The sequence below is a fragment of the Bufo bufo genome, chromosome 5, assembly GCF_905171765.1.
Source record: "Bufo bufo chromosome 5, aBufBuf1.1, whole genome shotgun sequence".
Taxonomy (NCBI): Eukaryota; Metazoa; Chordata; class Amphibia; order Anura; family Bufonidae; genus Bufo; species Bufo bufo.
In genome coordinates, this window is record NC_053393.1 from 100,535,077 (window position 1) to 100,557,612 (window position 22,536).

Sequence of the window (22,536 nt, forward strand, 5' to 3'; positions counted from 1 at the left end):
CAATCTCCTTTTTAAATTTCAAAGCTCCAGCATTATCTCATTTAGTGAGTATGTTCAAAAGCAAATTATAATCTTTGTATCTAAAGGGACTTGGTGATGAATTCTCAGACTCCAAAGTTGAGTTTCCTTTTGACATACAATTATCGCATGCAAACTGAATGGCCGGACCCCAAATTGCTTTTGTATACACATACATCCTATTATGATGTTTCATTAGATTATAGCAAGGTGAAATGACTTAATATGTTTATCCAACTACAAATTCATCAAAGTTCAATATATTTTTAAATCATTTTTCTGCTGTAAAATTAGCTTTTTCACCACATTGCAATAAATCGCTGAAAGCACCTTTAAAGAAAACGAGATAAGAAAATGAGATCGATATTATTTGTGTTTGGACGCAATAAATTAATACACAAGGCTTATGGAAGATTCATGTGCGTGCTTTGTGGTGGTTCACATGCATCTTCCTGGTCCGGCTGTGTAGGGAACAATGGCACTCTGAGTTCTGAATCCAGAATGATGTGGCAAAAGTTGTAGGCACACTTGGGAAAAAATGCTGCAAACTAAAAATGCTTTCAAACAGGGGCAGACTGGGAAGTTAAAGTGGCCCTGGAAAAAATACTAAAAGTGGCCCCAAAAGTTGGGCCAAAATTAATGGAAATATGATTGAAATGGACTGATTCTGTTCTTTCTGTCTTTCTCATGATGTTACTAAAGAATGCTAACCTTAAGATAAGATGTTGCACATGCTTTTTATCTACTAAAATTCTGTTAGTATGGTCCGAAATTATTGACTAACATGAATAACTAATAAAATTACTAGTTTTGATTTCAATCCCCTTGGCGTGTGCCTTCTTTGTCTTCGTTACCTATAGGACTGTTTGTTTTGATAATAAAGTTGGGAAATTGCTTGAGACCATAGCAGGGTCTTGTGTGTTTCTCCCGAGCTCGTATATTCTTTTATTTAATCAGGAGCTTTACTGGGAGGGCCGAACGTGCAGATTACGCACACAGAAGGCAGGGCCAGCAATACAATATTGTGGCACATTATATCACTCCAACAGAGCAGAATGCCACAGTCTATCACAAAATACTCTGAGCAGCACAAAATAAATTCCCAAAAACTTCCAGTTGCCGACCGTGAGGAGGGCCCAGGCGGCCCCCTGGGCACCGGCCGACTGGAAAATTTCCCTGTAAGGTCTATGGCTAATCCGCCCCTGCTTCCACAAATCTAAGTGATAATAGTTAATTTATTCAGAAGCAGGACAACGACCCCGAATATACAGTAAAAGTCATTAAGATCTATCTTCAGCCTAAGGTGAACAAGGAGTCCTGGAAGTGAGGATATGGTCTCCACAAAGCGCTGATCTCAACACCATCGAGTCTGTCTGGGATTATATAAAGAGACAGAAGGATTTGAGAAAGCCTACATCCTCAGAAGAACTGTGGTTAGTTCTCTAAGATGTCTGTATCAACCTCTCTGCTGAATTCCTTCACAAACTGTGTGCAAGTGTACTTGGAAGAACTGATGCTGTTTTGAAGGGAAAGGGCAGTCACTTACAAAGAAAAAATTGTGCACTACAATAGAAAATGCAATTGACAATGTATGGCTAAACCCTCACACTGATATTAAAATTAGACTCCCAGTTACCTCCAGTGCGAAATCACACATACAATGGGAGGAGGGAGTTCCACCTATCACTGACTCATGTGATGCAGGTCGCACAGTTGCACCTGAATTTTACAATTAGATCAAAATCAAGGCACATTCAAACCTGAGGTTGCCACACCTCCAGGCATGCATGTACAGACTAAAATATTGCACTGATATAAGTATTCACACTCTTTTTTCAGACCACTAAGCTAAAGCACCTTTGGCAGCCACCAGTCTTCTTGTGTATGATGTCACAAGGTTTGCACACCTAGATTTGGAAATTTTCTGCCATTCTCCTCTGCAGATCTCTGTCAGGCTGAACGGGGACTGTCCGTGGACAGGCATTTTCAGGTCTCAAAAGAGATGTTTAATGGGGTCGAAGTCAGGGCTCTGGCTGGGCCACTCAAGAACATTGACAAAATTATCCCTAAGCCACTCTTATGTTGTCTTGGCTGTATGCTTGGGGTCATTGCCTTGTTGGAAAGGTGAACCCTCAAACCCAGTATGAGGTCTAAAGCACTCTGCATCAAGTTTTCATTAAGGATATCTCTGTACTTTGCTCCATTCAGCTTTCCATCAACCCTGACCCGTCTCCCTGTCCCAGCCACTGAAAACACTCTCACAACAAGATGCTACCACCACCATGCTTTACGGTAGTGATGGTATTGGGTTGGTGATGAGCATGTTATCTCCAGACATGATACTGAACTAGATCGCGCAGGGCAAGGGCTCTTTTGTTTACAATAACACACTGCCGGGCGGAAGCTTCCGCCCGGCAGTGTGTCCGGTGACGTCCCCAGCTCTGATGGGCATGCTTTAGCGCTGCCCTAGCTGTTTTACTGGCTAGTGCAGCGCTAAAGCCTGCCCATCAGTGCCGGTGACTACCCCTGGCTTCCTGGCAGCCCCATGGAAAGCCCGGTTCGTCACCGGAAGTCCTGAAAATGCCTTTGCCCTGTGCAATTTAGCGCAGAGCAAAGGAGAGCATTGGAGCATGAACTGCTCCGATGCTCAAGTCAGGGGAGCTGCCTGGGTAAAAATGGAAGTATGTCCGGGTTCAACCCCTTTAAGGTGGCCATACACATAGAAGTTGGTTGATGGTTAAACAGCAACTGAACAAACAAACATCTTGGGAATGATGGTTTGACAAACACGGCCAGACACATTTTAGTCCATGTTGGCCGTTACACTTGTACAAATTGGCAATGCATGCTGAAGGCAACCGGGCGAAGGACAAATGATCTTTCTAGGAACGTTCTTTCAAAGAAAGTTCTTTTGTTTACAAATTTATTTTTTTAAATTAAATCTCTTTTGTTTGACTGTTGGATGAAAATATTAAACACAGATGATAATGGTCTGTCACTGATTGGCTAAGTGATCATTCGTTGCTATATTTCACCCGACGAATGTTAGTTTTGGTTAAATTTGTCTGTTATGATAAACTTTAGACTTGTATGCAGAGTTTGCGCTACATTTTTTCCAGAAAAGCTGAGGAGGAGTACGAAAGTTGCAGGCTACGTATTATGTATTTAAAATGACTTCACTTGTTCACATCTGCGCTGGAGACTGCGTTTGGAGCCTCCGTCACAGATTTTGTTAAAAAGACTGGACAAAAAATCCTTACTTGCAGGATTTTTTTTGTCATAGTCATTGGAGTCTGTTCAGCTCCTCTTCCTGTCAGTTTAGCTGGGTTCACATGATATTTCGGTCATAAGTTTAACATACATGAAAAAAACTTATACTATAACGGACGCCTTAGACAGATGCCATACTGTGGCATCTGTCACCATAGAGTTCCATTGTACAAAAAATATTTTTTTTTTTTTCTGGACTGGGATGGGAAGACGTGGTACACTACGATTTCCCATGCTGCAAAAAAAAAAACTAAAAACATATACATTAGCATATATGTTTTTTTTTGTTTTTTTTTTACAATGGATCTCTATGGTGATGGATGCCACAGTATGGCATCTGTTAACATACAGTTTTTTTTGTATATGTTAAACATATGACAAAAATCCAACACTTACATTATTTTCAATGTTCTTCTCATCTAACGGAGCAGAAAAACTGAAATAAATAGTGGTGGTGTAAACAGGGCCTAAGCTGTGGGTATTAAGGAAACCATTACTGGTCTAAATAACATGAAGCAATTATGGAGAAGTGAAAAAGTCCAGTCCAATATGGCATATCTTCCCTGTACTTTATCACTTGGGTATAATAGCCTGCTGTGTATTTACTACACACTGCAGCACATACATCACACACCCTGCACTACATACATTACACATCGATACATTGCTGCCCTTTCACCTTGTGGTGCAGGTCCGAATGGATGTCCGGGCTCCCCTGCAGTTGTCCAACACTCTCCACATTCCTCTTCAGCTCCACGCCATGTTTGCCAGCGCAGCACTGCCCCTGCTCTCCTCATACTTTGGGACTCGGGAGCCGACCCTCCTCCTTTCAGCTCCCGCCGGCTTTCCCTGTTACGCCTTAGACTTTTTCCAGAGTAAAAGCGTCTATGCCGCTTGTACAGGTGTTATTGCAACCTCTGCTTGTATGTATGGCCACCATCAGAATTGAGGCCAAAAAGTTCAATCTTTTTATCATCAGACGGTCTCTTTTTAAACTATTTTTAGGTGATTTTTGCAAACTCCAGGTGGTTTTCATGTGTCATTTACTAAGGAAAGACTTGTTTCTGGCCACCCTGCAATTAAGCCCAGATTGGTGGAGTTCTGCAATGATGGTTGACCTACTGGAAGTTCCCCAATCTGCACATAGGATTTTTAGAACTCAGCCAGTGTGACCTCCCTTACAAAGGCCTTTCACCCACAACTGCTTAGTTTGATGGAAATGCCAGCTCTAGGAAGAGCCTGGTTGTTCCAAAAGTCTTCCATTTAAGAATTATAGAGCCCACTGTGCTCTTGGGAACTTTCGGTGCAGCAGAAATTTTGGGACCCTTCTACAGATCTGTGCCTCCACTAAATCCTGTCTCTGAGGTCTACGGGCAATTCTTTTTTCTTCGTGGCTTGGTTTTTGCTCTGATGTGCATTGTAAGGCTACTTTCACATTAGCGTTTTTTTGCTGATACGTCATGGATCTGCAAAAAACACTTCTGTTACAATAACACAACCGCATGCATCCGTTATGAACGGATCTGGTTGTAATATTTCTTCTATAGCTGACGGATCTGTCTTGAACACCACTGAAAATCAATGGGGGACGGATTTGTCATGTATTGTCAGAGAAAACTGATCCGTCCCCATTGACTTACATTGTGTGTCAGGACGGATACGTCTTGCTCCGCACCACATGGCGGACAGAAAAACGCTGCAGGCAGCGTTTTGGTGTCTGCCTCTAGAGCGGAATGGTGACTGAACGGAGGCAAACTGATGCATTCTGAGCGGATCCTTTTCCATTCAGAATGCAATAGGGCAAAACTGATCCATTTTGGACCGCTTCTGAGAGCCCATGACGGATCTCAGAAACGGAAAGCCAAAATGCTAGTGTGAAAGTAGCCTAAGCTGTAAGACCTTTTATAGATGGGGTGTGTCTATCCAAATCATGTTAAATCAACCAAATTGGTGGTAATCAATGTGTAAATAACATCTCAAGGATGATCAAGAAAAATGGGAGGCACCCAGAGCAAAATTTCTAGTGTCATAGCAAAGAGTCTGACTACTTAGGTTCATGCAAAATTTGTAAAAAAAAAATAATTTTTAAGTTTAGCACAAGACCGTAACGTACAGTGTGAAAAAAAAAATTAAAGGTTCTTAACTTTTACACACACACACCATATTTTCCGGACTGGACTATAAGACGCACCCCACCAAAAAATGGGGGGAAAGTGGCAGTGCATCTTATAGTCTGAATTCCATTATGGAAGAGGTCATTAGCATGCGGGAGGCAAGGGCAGCGCTGCGGTGGCTGTACTCACTTCCCATGGTCTGTTTCCGGGTCCCGGAAGAAGTGATACTGCGAGTCCTGGATAAGCGTCGGTAAGTTTTTTTATTTTATAAATATTTTACAAATTATTTTTTCAATGTCTGTTCTGAGGTCTGATGGGGGCTGGGAGTGCGATCTGAGGCTGAGTGGGGATGTGGGTCCAATCAGAGGCTGATAGGATTTGATTGGGTGTCTGATCTGGTGAGTCTAATGGGGGCTCATATCTGAGGCTGAGTGAGACTGGTGGGGTCTGATCTGAGGCTGATGGGGAACCATCTGAGGCGGATTGGGGCTGGGGCTCCGGGCGGAGTTCGATTGCGGGTCTGATCTGAATCTAATGAGGGGGTCTGATCTGAGGCCGATGGGAGGCTGATCTGACGTTAATGGAGGCTTGGAGCTCTGATGGAAAGTTGTTAAGGGGTCTGACCGAGCCTGGTGGAGCTTGGGGGTCTGATGAAGAATGGGGATTTGATTTGGGGATCTTCTCAGAGGTCTGATGGAAAAAATATTTTTTTCTTATTTTTTCTCCTCGAAATGCTCCTCTTATAGTCCGGTGCGTTATATATTTTTTTTAAAATATGGCATGTGTGTGCACATGTATATAAAATTTTATACATTAACTTGGCCATTGAGTCCCACTACTGATAAAGATCAGCTGGCACCAGGTTCTAGGTGGAGAAGCCCCAGCATAAAACATTTTAATGCATCAGAGTACCACAGATGTGCAGCATAGATGTGTATGTAAAGTTCTAATTACTAAACAAGTATTTCATAATTCAGTACGTTTAAGGGTACTTTCACACTTGCGCTGTTGGATTCCGTCGCCGGAACTGCTTGCCGGATCTGGCAATCTGTATGCAAATGGATACCATTTGTAGACTGATCTGGTTGCGGATGCGTCTCACAAATGCATTGCAATACCCGATCCGTCTCTCTGGTTGTCATCCAGAAAAACAGATCCGGTATTTATTTTTTTCAAATTTTTTATGCTGCAGTATTTTCTCCGTCCAAAAAACGTATAGTGACTGAACTGAAGACATCCTGATGCACACTGAATGGATTGCTCTCCATTCAGAATGCATTAGGATAAAACTGATCAGTTTTTTTCCCGGTATTGAGCCCCTAGGACGGAACTCAATACCGGAAAAGTTTAACGCAAGTGTGAAAATACCCTAATAAGAATATAACTAGCAAGGATATGTATTACCAGATCACATCATTGTCTCTTGTGAAAATGTTTGCATTGATGATGATTGTTACACATGTAATGTACTGTACTTCATTTTGAAATACACAGAAAATAGACCATTTAGATTATAGAAAACCATTACAAATAGCAAAGTTTTGTTTCTTTGAACTTACCTCCCTCTGTGCAGTAATGTATTTCTTTTCTGTGGTTTTCAGTTCATTTTGCAAGTTTGCCACCTGAAAGACAGAGAGATCAATTAGCACAGAAGGCAAGCGAATATTACAAGTATACAAACACATTAAAACACACATTGTGACATGCACATAAAGGCACCAGGGTACACAAACTAAAATGATCTGTACCCCACTGAGACATGAAGCACTTTTGCCATTTAATACAAAGAATAGGTATAGGAATAAGTCATATTTGCAGAATTGAGCAATAATTAATATGGTTGACCATGCAGAAAATGGTTTAATTTTAAAACGGGTTTGATGATAAAAGTTATATGTATTTTAGTTTCTCATCCAAAGATTTTTTCAACTTTGAATTTTTTGGGGTCTGTTTCAAATCATAATAGGAAATAAAACTTAAAATTATGCAATACAACATGGAGCTTTATTTTCTATTACAGTCGCTGCTTTTGGGGGCATGGATGACACTTCAAATGCTTTAATGGTTTTACGGTGTGGCCACGCGGGGTGTTTTTAAAGGGACATAACCATAACTTTTTAATATGTGAATGTTCTATGTATTTATTTTTTTAGACAAAAAACAAAAACAAAAAAACGACAGGTGAAGTATTCTTCTGGATAGTTTTTTTATTTTTTATAATTTCAAGCATTCTACTTCCTGTCCTGGCTTTTTAGCTCCCTCCTTTGTTTGGACGTTTATCATGGCAAACAGCCTCACTTGCCTTTCTCAGTCAGACCATTCACTCTGACCATAGAGGGAATTAGATAAGTGACTTAATTAGCACATCACACTGATAAGTAAAATGCTCTTCTGTGGACATCTTTTCTAGGTCTATCACGAGAACAATAGACTCTTATACTGTTATCTCTATTCTACTCAGCTACTATTTTACTAGCAAATAACATTTTCTTTACAGCAGTAGGAAACTAAGCCATGGGAACCCTTTCTACATAGGAGTTTTATCTCTGTGCTGAAGGACCACATTTTGCATTTAATTTTCAATCGTATAGTACTGCCCAAATGAAAAACAAAAAACAGCCAAAAATTCTTGAATTAATTTTTTTTGCATGAATATTGAGCTTTCTGATGGAAGTGTCCCTTCCATCCCCACCGCAGGTCAATTTACAATGTGGATTATTTTTTGCAGTGTGGGGGATGAGATTTTGTAAAAAATGGCCCCAGCTTTGCTGATACTGTAAAACACTGTGGATTTGCCGCAGACGCAGCCCATGGACTAGATTATTGTTGTTTTTGGCCAGTCCCTGTTGCTAATCGAGGACAATTCCTGTGATAATAACATGCCTCATATGTCCTCCTTCAGTCATCTGAAGCATAACAACCTCATGTCAATTGACCGCTTTGTCTGACCACTGCAGACTGATGTGAATTTGTCCATAGTGATGTAATAATGTTCTGCAGCAACAAATGGACATGCCTGAGACCTAGTGCATACACAGGCCCAGTGGGAAACCGCAGCATGGGACCGCCGCACGCTAGATCTAGATACAAAGTGTAATTAGCCCTTTCAATCAAGATCACGGAATTCCATAGATCTGGACTACAATGTATCCCTGCATACTATATAATATCATTCGGCATGTTTATATGTCCCGAGAAGTGCTAATTTATATTTTACTTTCCATTCACATTTTATTTGCCTACATTAAAAAATCAAAATCGAGACCACGGCGTAAATCTAAAGCACACAAAGAGATCCATCATTCATATCCACTGTGCAGAACTTGCCACTCAAAGCCCCTTTTCTTCAAATACGAGCCCAATTGTATAATTACTGATTTACCAAAATCTGGCCAAATTACAGACATGGCAGCATCTTTCTGCTCTGTCTATGAACCGCTCGGCTTTATGTCTTGCTGTTTATAACTCATACAAAATGCTGTGTATCATTACGGCCTCATTACTGTTGGCTGGAAGTACATTATAGCTTATATAAATATTATGTGCAGGCTGCAATTTGAGTAATCAGTCGCTGGTTGATTGACAGAAATCCACACTGTCATTTACACTGCTCTGTATGAGCTTCGCCGGAGCAGGCTTATAAGCTCTAATAAGTATATGCTATCTGCAAATGCTTTAGCAATCCTGAGATCTTTACAAATGTACAGAGAGTAGAATAGGGGAAGTATTTTTCATCTACCTAATAATCAGCTTTCATCTCTTGGCGCCTGGTAGAAGAGACTAAACTTGTGCTGTGCGCCTTGAACATAAAATATTTATTAACTGTAGCTTTTCTGATTTGTAGCGGAAAAGTATTTCAATATTACATCAAGGTGTTTCCAACGTATTTCTTTCTTTGGTTGTTGGGTGGTGATTACTAATGGCAGCCATTACAGTGTCGCTCCAGTTTCCACAGCCATATAAATCTGGAGAGATACATAACCCCTACTGATCTGCCAGTGGGCGCCTTTCAGTTACTGCACCTCTAATACTCTTACTCATGAACCAGAGAGACCAGGCTGATCAATGCTAAAGCATAGGCTAGTTGAAACTGGACTGCTTTGCCCAAAAATCTCCCAGGATGCATTGCAATTAGCTCTCGATAACCCCTTCCTCCCCTGCATAGAAAACAGTCCCTCACATATAGTATCAGAGATACATATAGTATGTAATGCTCCCACATCAGGGTTGACAACCACAATTTTTGATTTTTTCTGAACAACTTATCCCAAAATCATGGACGGGCAAAGAAAAAATTACGGACAAATTGGAAAACCCTAATGAAAGACTATCAGTAATACAGGCCTATAGCTCAATACACTGCACACTTTTTCACAGACGCAGAAAAAAGTGGTCTGTTTTTTCTGGATGGCTGGCAACCGTGCCCCATATCCATAACTTTTTTGTCTCCACTGTCTAGACAGAGATATAGACACAGTATATATTTCAATGGGTTTCGAAGTAGGAGCGGATGATTGAAAGGTGTCACTTCACTATGAGATTACTACACCAGCATGGAGGAGAGGTGGAAGGGAGCAGGAAAGCTACTGAGCATGTTAGACCACCACTGAATGCAGGGTGGACCAGAAGGATAAACAGCAGGGGGCGCTACCCAAGAGAAAAATGCAATGTACAGAAAAAAAACAATATTTGTATTGCATGTAAACTCCAATAATTCTTCATTTTAAATGCACCATTCACTGCATAGGAACGCTGTTCGGAGGATAACCCCTTTAATAAGACTAAAAAACAGTAAATAGTCTTCTCTCCATATGCAGGCCTGCTATTCTGTGAAACCAATGAAAGAAATTAAAGTGTATGAATCCAATAAAAAAAAAAGTTTTAGATTTGTACAGAGTCTGTTGAGAGAGATTCAAGCTTCACTCTGCTGCTAGCTGATATGTGAATTGCTGCTTCTGTTCTGAAGACTTCCTTTCTTGGACAGGTCTGCTCGTGGAGCTTCTAGTTCAGAGCTCAGGGGCATTTCCCATGGTGCAGCCTTCTCCACTCCTTTCTACTCTCAATACTGTATTCTGCGTCTTATCTCCATTTCCTCTGACACTGATGTAACTGTGTGGGCTGTGATTTCTGGGAGAAAGCTCAGAAGTGTGTGTGAATAACATTAATCTTCTCAGGAACATACAAAAACACCACAAGGGAGATTTATTAAGCTTCTATACCCATGTTGGGTGGCAAATGTTGATGCAAGTCCCGTTTGTGAAAAAATTACGCAATTTTTTCTGACACCCTCAGCACATTTCTAAAAAGAGGCAGGAGGAGGCAGGACCTTCATGCACCAGAAAAGTGGCTCACATTACACCATAAATAACAGAAAAGATAGCGGATGGTAGTATATCTTCTTATTGCCCTTTTACCACCTCACAAAAGTGTAGAGGACCTCTAAGCAATACCACGGGTCACCTATTCTGTTTGCTACCTTGGTGCATGGGGGATGTTCTGTGTCCAGAAGTCTTTTCTGGCAAGTAAACTCTTGTCCTGTCATTGTTTTCTAGGCAGCATCTCTAAGAAGTCACTTTATTGCACTTCAGTAGGTGATATTGCACTACATTTCCAGGTCTGGTCAAAATCAAAACTCACGTATGGTCATGGGCATGGCACTTGTGTGCCAAAAGGGATCACGGTCTCGACATAGTCAATCAGGACCAGAGTCACTGTAATTGTCATTAGCACCAGCTGAAGCATAATACCATCAATGTCTTCTAGATACCCTTTATTGAAGAGGTCTGTCTAGTGACAGATGCTTAAGTGTCAAGGTCTTAAGTGGAGCTTCTCTTGTGTGTGGAACCCATGCATGCCTATTATCCACATATGAAGTATTCTTGGGTACTGACTGCTCCCACAGACCAGTGGAGAAAACAGACCATCACCATTTTTTAAAGGGGCTGGGCATTTTTGTGAACCCCCCCCCCCCCCCCAACCCTTTCCATGAGGCCAGACCTGCAGAGGGAAGCACACTTAGCTGTTCCCTGCCACTGGGTTCCAGCTCCTTTACTCTCCTGCCCCTCTCCATGTGTTAAAATCCTGTTTGATGCGCGTAATGTGGCTATGGCAGCCAATGATTATCCACAGCAGTGACGTATCCCCCATGCATCACTGGACTCGTCTGCTGAAGCAACCAAGTGACCTGTGTTAAACAGGATGTTAACACATGGGGCTGAAGCAAGGCAGCGACATTTTGGCGAACAAACGAGCTGGAACCCAGCAGCAGGGAGCAATTAAGTATGCTTCCATCCACAGATCCGGCCATGTGATGGGGTCTGCCTGAAAGACCCCCGAAGGTGAACAACCCCTTTATAGATAGTTATGTTGTACTTATATGTCATAAAACATGAAATCAGTAGCACATTTATGGAGCTGCAGCCTATAGAAGCTATAGTAGTAATAACTGTATACAGTTTCGACAAAACAACTGTTCTATAATACAGAAGGAAAACTGCTCCCAATTCTCCTTTGAAGTCCCACTTGGTATAGCTTGGTAAAATCATGTCTAGGGCTTACTGCTATGAAACATGTCTATGCTCACTCACTCTTGAGGTTGCCCACCGCTAACAATTACGTAAAGACAGAATATCTATTGTCAGGTATTGTCACTTCACCTCCCTGGTAATCAACAGGCAACCAATGTCAACCTTCAGGTACTAAAAATACATGGAGAACAGTGCCTTGTCTGAAATAGATCAAAAAAGAGGGAAAAAAAATACGCCATCAACTTTTATTAAGGCTGTGACAAGTCATTCTCAATGAGCAGTTATTAAACAGCCTAGTGAATACATAGTGCAGGTGTTGCGTGACAGGAGACTAATTAAAGCTGTAGAACAAGCCTCTGTATAAGGGTTGCAAGGAAAAGAAATACTACAGATTGTTATTTAATTGCAAATCAAGTAGCCAAAAAATGAGGCGGCATTCTTCCATGTACAGGACCGTATTAGGAAGAGGTTTATATAGTGCCCTCTCCATGCGAAAAAGGAAGAAACGGCTAAAAGTCATAGTGGTATAGTACAGGAAAAGCAGAGGATGCCTGCTCTGCAAGACTATTCAAAAGATCTTTGAATCTCTGTTGCAAATGAATGAAAGGCTACAGTAGGTAAATCAGCCACTAAACTCAATGTTAAAGGTATAAAAAAAAAGTGAAAAAAGCTAAATGTTGTGATAAAACAATATTAAAACACAAAATAAAAAAATAATTGATACATTTCTGGCAGGACAGATCATGCTCTGCTAAGAACCAGGAGCTCTTCCTTGAGCGTCAAGTCAAATAGAGGAATCGGTATTGCTGCTTCCTAAATAGCACTCATCTCATATTAGGCTTAAAGGGTTTCTACCACTTAATTTTCACATAATTAGCTTTCAGACACTAGCGATCCGCTAGTGTCTGCTCTCCCAAACAATCCTAATATAACTGTTTATTGTCCTGCCGTTTCACAAAAAATCTAACTTATATAGATATGCTAATGAGCCTCTAGGTGCTATGGGGGCGTCATTAGCACCTAGAGGCTCGGTCTACCTTCACAAAATGCCGCCGCCCAGCCCGTCCCTCCAGCCCGCCCATCTCCTCCGGAATGCGATCAAGCGGACGAATTCTCGCGCATGCGCCGTGCGCGTCTGTATTCGGCGCATGCGCAGTGAATGTCTGACCGCTTCCCTGCTCAGACATCTCCACTGCGCCTGCGCCGATGACGTCATAGCGCTCCGAGGAACAGGCGCAGTGGAGATGTCTGTGCAGGGAAGCGGTCAGACATTCACTGCGCATGCGCCGAATACAGACGCGCACGGCGCATGCCCGAGAATTCGTCCGCTTGATCGCATTCCGGAGGAGATGGGCGGGCTGGAGGGACGCGCTGGGCGGCGGCAGTTTGTGAAGGTACGAAAAAAATTAATTGTCCAGCTTCACCTCGCAGTGCGTGTTTTATTAGGAAACGTGCTTAAAAACCAAACATCAGGCTCATTTCATCAACATGTTTCGGATCAACATATATTACAGATCCTTCCTCATGATACAGAGAATAAGACTGACAAATCTTATATACAGAGTAAAAGCAGTGATTCAGCTGTGGATTATTGATTGGCAATTAGACTGCTTTCACCCCACCCACAGCATATACCACTGAGACACAGGAACAGAACTGCATGATTTATTTTTTATTTTTTTCCTCTATCTTCTTCTCATGCAGTTCTGTTCCTGTGTCTCAGTGGTATATGCTGTGGGTGGGGTGAAAGCAGTCTAATTGCCAATCAATAATGCACAGCTGAATCACTGCTTTTACTCTGTATATAAGATTTGTCAGTCTTATTCTCTGTATCATGAGGAAGGATCTGTAATATATGTTGATCCGAAACATGTTGATGAAATGAGCCTGATGTTTGGTTTTTAAGCACGTTTCCTAATAAAACACGCACTGCGAGGTAAAGCTGGACAATCTATTTTTTTCGCTACTTTTCAGCCTTGGTTCCGGTTCTGTGTCCGTGCTCCTCGGTGGTGTATGGTGAGGTGAGCTCCAACTTGGTGTTTTTACATTTTGTGAAGGTAGACCAAGCCTCTAGGTGCTAATGACGCCCCCATAGCACCTAGAGGCTCATTAGCATATCGATATAAGTTCGATTTTTAGCGAAACGGCAGGACAATAAACAGTTATATTAGGATTGTTTGGGAGAGCAGACACTAGCGGATCGCTAGTGTCTGAAAGCTAATTATGTGAAAATGAAGTGGTAGAAACCCTTTAAGATTAAAGGGGTTGGCCCATCCTCAGGATAGGTCATCAATATTAGATTGGTTGGATCCTACTCCCGGCTCCTCGCTGATCAGCTTTTTGAAGAGACAGCAGTGCTCGTACGAGTGTTGCATTCTCTTCACTATTTACAGTACCTGCTTGCTGTCAACATTGCAGCAGCAAGTGGGTGTAATTACATCTCCTCCGTCCCCATTTACTTCAATGGGAAGAAGCAAAGTTATGTTTTATCGCCACTGAAGGAGAAGACACTGATTTGTTTTTACTTCCTGTATTATGTGTATAAATAAGACACTATGAGGGTCATTTATTATACTGAATATGCCTAGTTAGTTGTGCTGCTATCTGCGACTTAGCCCAGCTCACGGCAGGTCTAAAATTGGGGGCATGACGTGGGCAGGGATGGGCATGTTTCAGGCATAGAAAAAGGTCTAAATGTAAGACAGCTTGAAAGCCGTCTTACATTTAGAACTGGTGCTGGATGCGCCAAAGTTATGGAGAGGCATGGGCCTCTTCATAACTTCAGCGGATTCACCTCCAGCTTAGCGCCTTATTAAGACGAAGACTAAGACACTGGTCTTAATTAGTGTTGAGCGAACTTCTGTTTTAAGTTCGGCGTCTAAAGTTCGGCTTTCGGTCAGCGGAGAATCCCGATATGGATTCCGAATTCCGTTGTGGTCCGTGGTAGCGGAATCAATAATGGCAGATTATTGATTCCGCTACCACGGACCACAACGGAATTCGGAATCCATATCGGGATCCTCCGCTAACCGGAAGCCGAACTTTAGACGCCGAACTTAAAACAGAAGTTCGCTCAACACTAGTCTTAATAAATGTGCACCTATGTGTGCTCTCTCCATAGGTCTGATGAAGAAGATGAAATGCATTGGCTTTTTATGCCTTTAGTCTACTTTTAATAAATTATTTTCCTGCTAGTAGCGCCCCATAATCCCCTTTTTTCTACTTGGAGTCTTTGTTCTGGTCTCCGTTATCAGAAGATTCATTGGCCACTAAAGCGGGACCTCGGATTGTTTGGTGAGGTACCCTCCCAGTGATATGTCTTCTACCAAGTGTGGAGCTGGTGAGCTTGATTCATTGGGACTAGGGGTATTGTCACTTACTGATTGCACACAATGTTGTGCTCTTCACTAGTTTCTGTTTCTTCAGATCCACAGGGTATATTTTAGAAAGGGATACATTTTCATTAAACAACAATTGATAGGAGATTATACACTACCCACTGGCGGCTGACCCTTACCCAGCACAGTTGCATGTAAGGACACCTTTCATTGTCCTGATCAGTCAGGTACCCAGGGATTGGGAACACACACTGATGACCTACACTATGCTAGGTACAAGCCATTAACATAAAATTACAGAAAACCCTTTGAAGCTTCATTCATGTGAAATTATGAAAGTCAACTGTTATTGCGGGGAATTATCAAGATTGTGGAGTGTGAATTTGCTAAATTAGAATTGTAGAAAATAACTTATTCCAGTCATCACTTACTTCCAGAATACTAAGCTTCAGCTTCTCTCTAAGGTCCAAACTTTCCCTTTCAAGCAGAGTGAGCCTTTCTCGGTTCAGTTCAGCATAATTTGGTAATTTATCTGCAAGTGCCATATTGGTTTCTTCTTTGATAGAAACCTGTTAAAACAAGAGATAAGATCATGTTTGTATTTTTTTTTTTTTTAAGAAAACAATGCCATCAAATGTGCCTTTGTATTCTCAACCAGATCTACTACTGATGCAGCCTTAATGCTCACATGGTTCCTCATAAGTCTTTGGGGGAGAAATTTATCATGTTATGTACCCCAGAATTCTGGCTTCAAGGACTTGCAATATAGGGCTTTGAAACTTTTTGGGGTCACTTGTGCAACAATTTTGTAGTGTGAATATGGAGTCTCTGATCATTCAGAATTAACTGTGCTCGATTAAACTAACCTGAACTATATACCGTATTTTTCGCCGTATTTCCCCCCCCCCCCCCAAAGTGGGGGTCTTATGGAGTGAATACTAATGAGTGCTTCCATTATGGAAGCGCTCATTAGCACCGGAGGACCAGGAAGCGGTGAAGGCTCTGTACTCACCGCTTCCTGGTCCTCGGCTGTCGGCTGTGCAGTGGCTGCGCACAGCGTGAGGGCGCTCTGTGACCTCACGCTGTGCGCGCCAGTTCACAGCAGAGCCGACAGCAGGAGGAAGAAGAGCGCGGGCAGTGAGGAGCGGCGGTGGCCAGGAGCAGGGGACGTAAGTGGATTTTTTTTTTTTTTATCTGATCTGATTTTATCCCTATTGTCCTCCTCTAAAACCTAGGTGCGTCTTATAGGGCGAAAAATACGGTATATGTGTCTTAACTGTTTGTGTGAGGCCTTGACAATTTCTGTCTGATGAAATGAACAAAGAAACTGGTCTGGAGTATTTGTGGAATATCCTACTTATTTGACCTGAAAAAGATCTGTTTTGGAAATGTGTGTGCAAGAGAGTTAACTATTGTGTGCCAAAATTATCTTAGAATTCAGATTTATTGCAGATTTGGGAACTGGCCACTCTAAGGTCTGAAATAATAACAGATAAACAAGATATACACAGTGACCATCTTGCACTGCATAAGCTGTTTACATTCCAATAGGGGGTGAAGCTTTTTATTCAACTGGTAAAGTTGGGACTCTCTCCAAAATCAATTGGACTTCACCTACGAGGGAGACATTCCCTGCATAGGAAAATTGGTGTCTTCCCATTCGAGTCTCTGACTGCTTTCAATGAAACAGCCTCACCAGCTGATGTGTGTTGCTGTCATCAATTGGTGATGTACCTTCATTCTGGATGTAGTCAGGACTCAAGATGAAGTGTGGTTGTAATTAGTACAGTAATTATGTGTTGTGTTTTATCTAACCCTTATTCATTGTAAGTTTTCTTTTATTTGTATTTACCTAATTTGCTAAAAAAAAAGACATACATTTGCCTGATTATGATTATTACCTAAATAAATGCACTATTATTCTAAAGGGGTTATCCAAAAGTCTAAAAGATCCCCCCCCCCCCCAATGTCCGGGCCCCTCGTATACATTATACTTACCTGCTCCCTGGCAGCTAGGGAGGCTCGTCCCCGTCACGGCCTGCTATTGGCTGCACCACCCTGTCGCTGGATGTTTTGATCCGAGTAACGGGGAGATACAGCGGCGGCCGTGCAGGGATTCAAAGAGGTGTGGGTGTCGAGGAGAAGGTAAGTATAATGTATATAAGGGGCCTGGGCATTGGGGGGATGATTTAGACTTTGGATAACCCCTTTAAAGTGGTGAGAGTAGTCTCACTTTAAAGAGTATCTGAACCTGAAATGGTGCATTTGTAGAGCAATACAGTAGCATCTTGAATTTTTACACCACTCAATTTTCAACAAAGAAAATGAAGAAAAAAAAAACATGCAGCCATAAAATTTCTGAACGAGCTACAAGACAACAACTCAAAATAAGATTAATAAAGAACAATATGTAGACAATTAACAGTCAAAGGAGCAGCTGAAAGATGGTGAATATCATGTCTATGTTGTGGGTCGAACTTGTTCAGGGCTCTTTACAGAAAATAAGTTTCAGATTTAATATAAAACTGAAAAATTGCCTGGTGTACAAAATACAGCAGCTCCTACAGGGAGAGAACAATGCAATACATGCTGCACATTCATTGAGCAATACAGTGCATGCATTACAGGTAGATAGCAGCACATGACACGTACTGTAATACAGCAATACATGCAGTAAAGGTACAGAGCAATGCATGCAGTACTGGTGGGCAGACGCACAGGACAAAGAAATGAATGCAGCGGAGGTACGCTTTTCCGACCAATCGCTCCGTCCATTTCAAGGCCGGATTATAGGGGGCCGGCCTGTCCGCTTTTTAAATGTGAGGAACGGTAACGCGAGTTGTCATAGGTAGGCCTCAGTCCTGTATACGGACACCATATTATAGAGGCTGTAGAGGGAAGTGCATATATTGGGTATATATATGCTCTAGCCTAGTTATTATGCTCTCCCCCACTTTCTGTTTAGGGATTGTTTATGTGTGTGTGGTGCCATGGTGTATCTGGGGGGATGCTTTCATTTACACCTTGGGCAGGAATTCCTTTGATCTCTTTGTCTCTACAGATCCTGAGCTAGCCTCGGGGGGGCCAATTGGCAGTTATCTGTTACAGTCAGAGTACATGCATTGCGTCACACACGCAACATGATGTCATATCCCTGAGCCTTAGGTGGGGGAGGTGGGCTGCTATGGGATTATATTAGCCCAAGCCAGGACAAAGGCTCTCGGGGTCTCATCTCCACAAACAGAGGAAGGACACACATGGAAGAGTGGACCTGAGATGAGATGAGCAGTCCCTCCTGAAACAGAGACTATGAACATTGGCTGAGTGTTAATTAACCCCTGAATTTACCCCTACCTTGCCATAACCCTTTATTATTAACCCTTTCTCACTGCCACCAATCCATCTCCAATAACCCTTTCATCCCCTGCATTGCCCTGCAATCTATAACCCCTGCTATACTTCTGCCTTAACCCCTGCCCTGATTACAATATTCCCTACCCTGCATTAACCCCTGAAATACTCCTCTCCAACATTGATATCCATGGCCTGCATATTAACCCTTGCAGTGTAACCCTTTATACCCTGTAGAGACAGTATAGAGCCAGGTGGATGGGTGGTACGTTTAAGTGTTGAAGTCTAGATAGATTGTGGGGTGGGATATTAGATTGTGTTGCGTTAGCGTAGTCAGGTTTTATAGTGTTGTTAATCTATTGTGGTGCGTATCTTTATTTATGTGTATGTGTATATATATATATATATATATATATATATATATATATATATATACAACCATTTATTAAAATTATATAGATATAGTAGTATTAATAGACTGTAGACTTGTATTGTTTTAATAAATTCCCAGTTTATAGTCCTTTTGGTCGCCGCCGTAATAATCCATCGCACATAGTTCACAGAAAGGTAGAGCAACAGGTAGTCTGTATTTATAGTATAAATAGGTGGAGACATCAGTAGACGACTCACACCTATTTATGATTAATTATTGATACTAACCCAAAATATTAATAATTAATATTTCCTACAGAGGTCCTCCATTGGAGGATGTTGTAAGGAGGTGATGAGTTATGCAATATACTGTCTTGTATATGGAGGATGTATGTAAGGAGACTATGACCTACGGTATGTATCATACTGCCCTGTACATGGAATCCATATACAGGGCAATATAATACATAGTTCATTATCGCAGCCCAAATTGCTGTGTAGCCATTTTATATTTGTGGGCTGGTGACGTTTGTGTGCCAGGGCTGCTTTTAAGTCCCGGTCTGATTCTGTCCCATGTTAATGTATAAGTTGTTTTTGCAAAACTAAAACCTCAGTATTTCAGGTTAAATTGCCGTGTTGGCACTTTGCGATAAATAAGTGGGTTTTAGGTTGCAGTTTGGGCAATCGGTCTCTAAAAAGGTTTGCCATCACTGTCCTAGGACAACGACTGTGGCCCAGCAGCCAAAGTTAAAGCATACAGTGATCACAAGTAGATCTGCTGAACGTTTGTAGATCCTTTCAATAATAAACTGAAAAGGTAAGCAAAATAAATAGACAATGCATTAAAGGGGTTCTCCGGCCTTTTAATATTGATGACCTATCCTCAGGAAAAGAGAAGGGAGACTGCACGTGCGCGTTCCGATCTGATATTGATGACCTATCCTGAGGATAGGTCTTCATTATTAAGAGCCCGGACAACCCCTTTTAGGACAATCACTGCAGCAATATTTGAGAGAACAGATCATATTTCTGTATAGTTTCAGTCTAACGTACAGATGCACGATGCTTAATTCATTCCATATAAGGCTTCAGGATTGATATGATAGCGCAGGCAGCCATACATTACATATGTTTTACATTTAAGGCATATATGTGACTGATTGGAACAAACACCAATTTCATTTTTTTTCCCCGAGCACAAAGCGTAAAGAATTCAACAGTTTGTAATGAAAACATTGCCTCTGTGGTAAAAAAAATAAAAATAATAATAATCTTGGAGATCTATAGAAAGAAGGGATAGTTTTTTAAATGCTCTCAGAGAACAATTTTCTGCCAAGAAAATGAAAAAAACAAAACAAAAAAAAAACATGCAGCCATAAAATTTGTGAGCAGCTACAAGGAAACCAGTGATTTCCATTGTTTATTCCCTTCCATTAAAATGTACCCTCTATATGTTCAAAATCATAGATTTGTATGGATACTTCACACTTGGTACACATGCGCCTTACACAATGTGATGTTTAGGCTGGTTTTACATAGGACTGCAAGTTAACAGTCTGTAAACAGTACAGCCCCAAAGACATGACAGCTTTAAAGGGGTTATTCAAGACTAAACTTTTTTTTTTTTTTTTTTTAACAGATCTCTTCAAATTGACTGACATTGAGGTGGAGTTTATACTTACCTGGTCCCTGCCACTGTAATCGCTCCACAGCCACCTCCACTGTTCCCAGTTCTCTGGGAATCAACATCCTGTAGTTGGGCATTACATGACCACTCTAGCCAACCACTGGTCGCAATGGTGACCTGTCATCCAGGCAGTACGTCACTGGGCCACGTGCCACATATGGGACAGGTCACCTCTGTGGCCAGGGATTGCCTGCAGCGATCACATGACACTCAGCAACAGGATGGTAATTACCAGACACCTGGGACCTGCCGAGGTGGACGTGGAACAATACAGCTGGAATCCTGCGGCAGAGACCAGGTAAGTATGAACCCTAGCATGGGTCCAGAGGTCTATTAAAAAAGTTTAGTCTTGGATCACTTCTGTCAGTAAAGCGTATTTTTCTAAACTCAATAATCATGAAAACATTATTTTTTATATTTGGCTATTTTTGGCAGCATTGCAAAATTAAATATTAAATGTAAAATACTATGCTTTTTAGCCGTCAGCACAAAGTCTTAAAGACGCCCTTTCACCATTTCTTTTTGTGTTTAACCAAGTACCTTTACAAGTCTGGTACACTCCGTTGATGCTGCTATAACTTCAATCTGGTGCCTGCTGCATATAAGAAGTGACAGAGGGAGCAGACTCCCTCTGTCTCCCATCGGCACTGCGCAAGTGCGTTTGCAGAGTGCCGATGTGTGATGTGTGTATATGCAGGCTGGGACCTGGTGTAGGCCCCAATCCTGTCTTGAGTGTTCTCCAGCAGGCTGCACAGATCTTTCCCTTATACCTTTGGAGGCTCCAATCCTGGTTTTGGCTCACAATCACTGATGGGAATCACTGACCAAAACACTGATGTGTGAATGAGGCTTAAAGGGAGTCTTTCACCTAATCTGAGCGTTATAGACCACTCAGATCAGGTTATAGACTCTTTGACCCTCATTACAATAGCACCTTTCTTTTCTGTGTCCCTCGTCCAGATCATGAAAAAACCCGTTTTTTAAACGTATGCAAATGAGCTTCTCAAGGTGCCCAGGGGCGGCGTTACTGGGCGATGTGCCCAGAAAAACACACCTCTTTCAGCCCTCTGGTCCGCCCTTCTGTCCTCTTACCTCCTCCGCCTCCAGCCGGCGAAAGTCACAAGCGGCACCAGAGGACGGCGGGCCGGCTGTCTTTAGTTGGCCGATGCATGCGCAATATGAAAAGCTGGTCCAGAGCAGTGCGCAGGTGCGGGCCAGTTCCCAGCCTGACTTCTTCTCTTGCCGCTCGTGACGTCCGCCGGCTGGAGACAGAGGAGGAGGTAATAATAGGACAGAAGGGCGGGCCAGAGGGCTGAAAGAAGGTGTGTTTTTCTGGGCACATCGCCCAGTAACGCCGCCCCTGGGCACCTTCAAAAGCTCATTTGCATACATTTTTTTTTTTTTAATGATCTGGACGAGGGACACAGAAAAGAAAGGTACCATTGTAATGAGGGTCAGAGAGTCTATAACCTGATCTAAGCGATCTAAAACGCTCAGATTAGGTGAAAGACTCCCTTTAAGGATAGTGCATTGTATTTTAGAAGCAATCAAAACGGCTATCAGTCACAGCGAAGGGGCAGGGAAGGGGGCGTGGTTACCATGACTTGAAGCAAGGAGGCCGCTGCCCCCTTGATTTCAAGCATGTCTAGAGAAGCGCGCCGGCAGGGGATAAAGAAACGTTTTTAGAGCTTTTGCTGCATCTGCCTTCAGGAACAAAACAATCGTCAGAAACACACTGCTGGCTACTCTCAGGTACTGATGGCGGCTTCAGATGGTTTTTGGAGGTGACAGGTTGCCTTTAATAAGCAAGATGGTGGCCAAAAATGCAAACTACTGGGTACATTTTTAATTGTTCATAG

General features: G+C 42.1%; 1 protein-coding gene across 2 annotated transcripts in view; it reads right to left on the reverse strand.

Annotated features, from left to right (window-relative positions):
• LOC121001736 (polyamine-modulated factor 1-binding protein 1-like) overlaps positions 1-22,536 on the reverse strand; it is a 370,872-nt gene that overhangs the window by 134,272 nt on the left and 214,064 nt on the right. Inside the window, exons 19-20 of one of the 2 annotated variants that reach the window (XM_040432926.1) lie at positions 15,699-15,836; positions 6,962-7,024 (exon numbers count right to left, since the gene is read on the reverse strand). In XM_040432926.1, the coding sequence (XP_040288860.1) occupies positions 6,962-7,024; positions 15,699-15,836 (201 nt within the window). The remainder of the gene's footprint in view (positions 1-6,961; positions 7,025-15,698; positions 15,837-22,536) is intronic. The other variant, XM_040432927.1, reaches the window with a different exon arrangement.